This window comes from Lycium ferocissimum, chromosome 6, assembly GCF_029784015.1.
Source record: "Lycium ferocissimum isolate CSIRO_LF1 chromosome 6, AGI_CSIRO_Lferr_CH_V1, whole genome shotgun sequence".
NCBI classification, from domain to species: Eukaryota; Viridiplantae; Streptophyta; class Magnoliopsida; order Solanales; family Solanaceae; genus Lycium; species Lycium ferocissimum.
Genome location: NC_081347.1, coordinates 16,242,693 through 16,250,045, shown reverse-complemented (window position 1 = coordinate 16,250,045; position 7,353 = coordinate 16,242,693). Strand labels below are relative to the sequence as shown.

Below are 7,353 nucleotides of genomic sequence, written 5' to 3'. Positions count from 1 at the left end.
CATGTGTCCCTAATCTTGGGTAGAACTTGAGAAAAATGGAGAGAACGGAAATTGAGAGGAGCCCAATCCGTAACTCTCCCACCAATTTAAACCTGTAGCCTCCAAACTTTTGAATTTTGAATATTGCTCTCACATAACCTTCATTAGGTCCCACCATGCATATGCATACCCCGAATCCGCAACTTAAATGACCCAAAAAGTGGGTTTGGGTATCAAAATAATGCATTTTTTTTTTACCAAAGTATCCTTAGTGCGCAATAGGACTAAACTATAACTTTACAGTTAAGTCCTATTGCGCACTAAATTAGTGCGCAAAGGGGTTTCACTAAATGACCCACACTTGTGCAACTTCAAAGTTTTGAAATTTCACATTTTTTTCATACTTTGACCAAAGATTAATCATGTTTTAACACGCTGGAATATCAATATTTTATATAGAACCTGATATCTTTTTCTGCGAATAATAATGTAGGCTCAATATATCAAGTATACCTAAACGTTTGGATCGTTGTTTTAGGGGTTGTAAAGTGCGTCAAAGTAAGTTTTGTTTGTTTGGAAACTTGTAATCTTTAGGTTTAAGCATTTTATTTTATAAGGTTTTGATTTAAGCTTTTTATTATTTAGTCAAGGCATTACTTTATTTCGAATATGTCGAGATTTTTTTCATAATTAATTTAGGACGTCACACGAGTTATTAATAAACGATAATAAAGACTAAGATAACTAATTATCATTAGGAAAATAATACCAGTAAAAATATAATATTAACATAAAATGTACAATTTATTTACATATACACAATCTCCATCCACCTCCTTACTTAGGTCCCACGTGTGGGAGCCTTTAGAGCAACCCTAGGCCTAAGGCGATCCCCACCACCTTCTTCATGCGATCTAGCTGATCCCTGAACGGAAGAAGTCTGTGGTGCGTATCCACATCTCGGATTACGCCTCCCGTCCATCTTCTCGCGTAGGGCATGCCCTCAGCAATGAAGTCAGGCTGAGGGTGCGCAGCTATGGGCTGAAAAGGCCTCATCCTAGACCATACCTCTATCTGAAATGGTTATTAAAAAAAATATTTTATTAGTCGTCGTTTCAAAAAGCTATATTTAGAATGAAATTACACACTTTTAAATATATTATCTGGAGGAGCGCGTGAAATCCACCGACTTCCAAACGCTCGACATAATGATCGATACAGGTAATCCAGAACAGCAACTCCCCAACTATAACATTCTAACTCGCCCAGATCGTCCATATATAGCAAGTATCGTAAACTCACATGGCAACCCAATGTGTTCGGGAACAAGATGCCCCCAAATCTGATGAGTAAATACAGACAAGCACGACAATCGACATCCACCTGAGGAGGTGTGTCCTCTGTAATAGGATGTTGGATGTCTACGAGGCGCAGGTGAGTACAAAGGGAAACCAACGACACCCGAGTCTATCCGCAGAAATCACCCTCCTCCGGCACGAAACCAGTGAGCCTAGTAAACTCCTGCTGATACCATCTGGGCTGCTGATGCTCCTCAATCTATAATGGGCGTCCATCTACCCGTAGACCATATATGACCTCCACTTCCTCAAGCGTGATAGTGGCTTCACCAGTAGGGAGATGAAATGTATGGGTCTCCGGTCGTCATCACTCAATCATGGCCGTCACAAGAGCCTTATCAATTATCATGCTATACCTGACCAACAGCGATTTAATGGTAGATACTGCCTGATAAACTATATCTAATATGCGATGATATGGGGGCCGAGGCCCCACATGATCCCACGTATGTTCTATCCTATGGGGACGGAACAACGTACTAGAATGTATCTCCCCATATTCCATAATAGCTGAGATCTATGATTTCCCTGTAAATAGAGTACTGATGCATCGAAGGGCCCCGGATGAAGAGAGTTGGGATCCATGGAGGCGTCGTATCAGTATTAATAACTTTTAATTGATCATTAACATGTAATATTAATTATGTAATCCTTTATCGAAAAATTATACTAACTAAATAATCCTTTAACGGGAAATTATATTAACTATCTAAATTTATGAATTAATAATTTTTAATTAATTATTATACTAACTACAATTAACTAACTAATATTATATTAATAATATTTTTAATCTTAAACTAAGGATTAACTACAATTAACTAACAAATATAATATTAAGGATATTAAGGTTTAACTATTTCTAATTAACAATTGATAATTAATTAGACCACTAATTAGCACATTAACACATAAATTACATAACTAATTAGCAAATAAAATTAGATTAACACATAAAATTAGATAACTAATTAGCACATTAATAATTAACATGGATTAAACAATTTAACAAATAACTAAATTAACAAATAAAGATATTATTAGGAGATTAGTATATTTTCCTATAATCAAACAATTAACAATTCATTAACAAAAAAATAAAGATTAACATGTCATTATCAAATAATTAACAATTAGCTAATCAAACAATTAACAAATAATTAAATATTAATATATCATTAACAAATAATTAATAATAAGCTAATCAAACAATTAACAACTTTTTTTTAAAAACAAAACGAAGAAAAGGGCTGATCGCAATAGACAGCCCCCTATTGAGTTTTTTTTTTTTTTTTTTTTTTTGCGTAATATTTTTTTTTCGAAATCCGCAGCTATTTAACATTAATCATGCTTAGGATAATAATATATTTAACAATATAATATAAAATTCATAGTAAAATACCTAGATTAAAGGTTGCTTTTGAGTTTTTGAAATCGAGTTCTACGCGCTTTTATTCGAAATCAAGCTTTGAAACTTGTTCGACTTGAGTATACCAAGAATATTGACTTTTGGGTTAAAAAATAACACGAAAATGGTATTTTTTGAATGTGCGACCTCGGTTTTTGGTCATTAATTACGCTTTTTTTAAAAAATAAAAAATAAATAAAAAGAGCGTGTGTGTGGGGGGGGGGGGACCGATCGGGGTGGGGAAGATGGTGGGTCATTTAGTGAACCCCTTTTGCGCACTAATTTAGTGCGTAAAGGGTACTTTGGTAAAAAAAAAATTAATGTGTTATTTTGGTACCCAATCTCACTTTTTGGGTCATTTAAGTTGTTGATGCTGTATTATCCAACCAATAATTTAGGCTTAATGCATATGCGGATCCCTAAACTTGCCCCTTTTTTCCATTTTGGCACCTCAACTAAGTGTTATTCCTATTGAACCCCTGAATTTGGCCTCAAGTGTGTCTATCAAACACAATCCGACTTACATAGCATATATGATGAAGAACCACTACTTAAACCAATCCAGTTTTGATTTCTTATTTTCTAGTTTTGGTTTCTAATATTCCGGATTTGGTTTCTTTATTTTCAATTTTGGTTTTTATTTTTCAGTTTTGGTTTCTTATTTTTCAGTTTTTGATTTTCCAATTTTTATTTTCCAATTTTGGTTTTCAGTTTTTACTTTTCATTTTAAGTTTTTATTTTCAGTTTTAGGTTCTAGTTTTGATTTCTTATTTTCCAGTTTTAGTTTTCAGTTTCTATTTTTCAGTTTTAGTTTTCAATTTTGATTTCTCATTTTCCAATTTTGTTATTTGATTGGTTTAAGTGGTGGTTCTTCACCATATATGCTATGTAAGTCGGATTGTATTTGATAGATACACTTGAGAACAAGTTTAGTTGTTTAATAAGAATAATATTTAGTTGAAGTGTCAAAATAAAAAAATAAAAAAATAAAATTTATCATTACTCATTTCTCCATTCAATTCTTAGTCGTCATTACTCACCTTGCTACTTTGAAAGTCATGTTAACGACCAATTCAACATCCACGTCTTCTCTTTTTCTCTCCACCCAATAACTATACTACACCTTACACCAGACATCCCTTTTCTTAGACGTGGACTATTCACAATCACCACCAATAACTAACCCGTACCCCTAAAATGAGTCTTTAATCAAAATGTTCTCTTAAGTTTAGGATATGTCTGTTTTTGTCCGTATTATATTACCCTGAGCATATATGTCATTTAAGTTTGTAAAAGTTAAGCACGTTTAGTCCAACTGATGAAACTCCCAAGCGTATCATTTAATTATGTGTTAAGGTTCTTCTTTTGATTTGGTTTCAGTTGCTTTCTTCCATATGTTGTCAATTACTTCGAATTTTGAGGACACAGATCTTGCATCTACATATAACTATATCTTGCAGTATCATAGGTTCCCTTTTATATTCCATTGTAGGCGTTTAAAAAATATAAGCTGGCAATCCATATCGGTTAAACCAATAATCGAATTTTGTGAACAACTTTTAGCTGATCATTAGTCGATAACCGATAAAACCAAACCAACAACATTCAAAACCGATAAATAACTATAATGTCTTCTACTTGACAAAGTTAAATGACGATTGTGATCCATTCTTCTTTAATAGTTCAATTTCCCCCTAATTGCAGTATATTTTCCTTACTAAAAAAGTATTTGTTTATCTAAAATTTCCACAGACCGAAGAAAAAAATTTACTAGACAAGAAAACCATCTCTATTAGCTCATTTTTCACTCTTAACATGACAATATGACATTTTCTTTTGTCTTGTGGCTTGTTCAATATTCTATTAGTGGGACTAGAAGTGCTGAATTATTACAAATTTAAAAGAAAAAGGATGAAAAATAGATGACCCTCAAAGTAAAAGGACCATTTGATTTGATTTAAAAAACTCTCCCCAATATTCCATCCAGAATAACGCCCTCTCAAAATGCTCTCTCTCTCTATCTCGTTCCCAATTTTAAGGAATCATCTCTTTGCTTGTTTTTCTCTTTCTTTCTTTCTTGTTTCTCCAAATGGCCTTAAGACCGGTTTTTTGTGAGCTTATTAAACCACAGACTCAGAAGACTGAACCGGCGGTTTTTACCCCGGTTCAGAAGCTGAGAGTCATGTCATCATCAGAACCTAGAGGGCAGGAGAACAATAATAATGGAAAAATAATGTTACAACCTAGGTTGACTACTTTAAGGTCATTTGGTTCGGATCCTGTTGGAGTAATCAAGACTAAAAACGGGTTTAATGGTGAAGATGATGAGGTTTCTCCATTTTTCGCAACGTTGTCGGAGTATATTGAGAGTTCTAAGAAGAGTCAGGATTTTGAGATTATATCTGGTCGACTTGCCATGGTAATTAGTTACTTCGTCACTTTTTTCCTGGTTATATTACTAGTCTTATACTCTCCTTCCATGTTATGTGATATTTTTTCCTTCTTCAGAGTCAAATGATATTAAGTTATGTGATATCAATTTATATGATATTTTTCGTTTCTCGAGATTTAAATCGTATTGAACTTTAACTAATATTTTAAGATGTATTTTTTTTTAAAGAAAAGTTGTCACTTAGAAGTATATACTTTTTGTGTAGTTTTTAAATATATAAATTTTAATTTTAAAATATTGAGTTAGTCTAATACGAGAATTTAGCTTTTTCATAATTTTTTTATACGCCTTTTAAAATTAATTATTAATTAATCGAGAAATATCAATACTTTTCCAAATTTGAAAAAGGAACTCATAATCTAGTTTGGAATCATATGTTTAAATAAAATGCGAGTTTTCAATTTCACACCATTCCATCTTCAGCTCTAATTTCAAAAATACTTAAATAAAGTGAAAAATATTTATGAATCAAACTGCTTAAAGATTTTAGTTTTTATTTAAAAGTTTGACTCTCGAACACCTGCGAGGAGAAGTATGATTCCCTAGTACAAGAAATAAGTTCTTATAAAATTTACAAAAGTTTGTAGATTATATATATATATTGCTTGAATACTTTTCCTTTTATTAGAAATTGATAAAAAGACTACAAGTGCCAGAAGACACTCCAAAATTAGAGGACTTGAATCTTGATAGTCGAAAAGCTTTTGTGTGGTGGTTAATACGGTATCTTTCAAACTGTTGGTAAAAGACGATAACCTCTTTATAAAAAAAAAAAGAAAGAGCAGTAAACTCTTTGTTACTGCAATTTCCCCTCAACCTGTTTAGCTAAACAAGGTGATTCACTCTTGAAACTTGACTAAGTACTAAGATGTAAGCTAACAGATCTTTCTATCTCATGAAAATTTATTAGATCCATAGCAAACCGACATCAAATTATAGCCAAAAGAACACCAAATATTTCGAAATGAGAAGTATTGTCTAATTCAAGTCTAAAATTTGAAAGTCATCCTGATGAATGGAAATAAATAATCATATATTTTCAACAGACTTATCGCATCACTAATATAATTAAGAGTTTACTCTAACCACCGAAGTTTGGGGTGGGGAAGCAGACGTGTCGAGAGTCTTGGGAACGGAGTATTCTCTATTCTAAAAAATGGGTCCTTTCAACGCGAATCCAAATTAGTCAGGCCTCAAAGCTGGCTCGATACCAAATACCACGTAGTAAAAAAGAAAAAGAGGAGTTCACATTATGTGCACAGACAAAATAAAGAATAATTACAGTGTGAAGTTAAGCTGCTTTACAACATATAACTTTTCATATCAAGCTTGATATGGTAACTTGAAATTAAAGATAGAGTAATAACCCACAATAACCAGTTCAATTGCACTGATAGTACAAATTCCTTGACATTTCTAAGTTAAGTACTTGTCTATGTGCTTCAGATTGTATTTGCAGCAACAGTGTCCATGGAAGTTGTGACTGGAAATTCAGTATTCAGAAAGACTGATTTTCAAGGAATAGCTGAAGCTGCTGGTGTTTCTATTGCTGCTGTAGCTTGTGCTGCCATTTTTGCTTGGACTTCAAGTTCTCGTAGCAGAGTTGGCAGAATCTTCACCATTGGTTGTAACACCTTCATCGATTCATTAATCGATCAAATCGTCGATGGCTTGTTCTATGAAAACGAGCTTAGCGATTGGACTGACGATATCTAGACCTCAAATATCGAACGACAAGTATAAATATTGAAAAAAGAAAGTGTTATAAGTAGCTTATTTTATCAAAGGGTTTGAAGTACAATATGTGATTAGGACCTTAGTTAATTAGTGTCTTGCTATGTTGCCCGAACTCTCCAAAAATGTTGTCGTATCCGTGCTGGATTCTAAAAAAATGCACTACTTCTAGCAGATCCAACACGCACCGATGACATTTTTGAAGAGTCCGAGCGACATAGATATCTTGTAAATAGATATCATATCATAGTTAAATATATTATAAAGAAGTTAGTACAATAATAAACCATCAAAAGAGAGGGAGGCCACACGTGAAAATGGTAATATGAAGTTGTCATCTTTCATTGTGATTAAGTTTTCTCACTTTATGTATACCTTTATTTGAGACTTAGAGAATGTGTTGTTCTCTTGGGACATGATGT

General features: G+C 33.0%; 1 protein-coding gene across 1 annotated transcript; it reads left to right on the top strand.

Moving 5' to 3' along the window:
• Window positions 1–4,740: 4,740 nt before the first annotated feature.
• On the top strand, window positions 4,741–7,103 carry LOC132059424 (stress enhanced protein 2, chloroplastic). Its single transcript, XM_059452049.1, has 2 exons — window positions 4,741–5,164; window positions 6,644–7,103. The coding sequence occupies exons 1-2, from the start codon at window positions 4,835–4,837 to the stop codon at window positions 6,911–6,913; spliced, it is 600 nt and encodes a 199-aa protein (XP_059308032.1). The 5' UTR covers window positions 4,741–4,834; the 3' UTR covers window positions 6,914–7,103.
• Window positions 7,104–7,353: the final 250 nt, after the last annotated feature.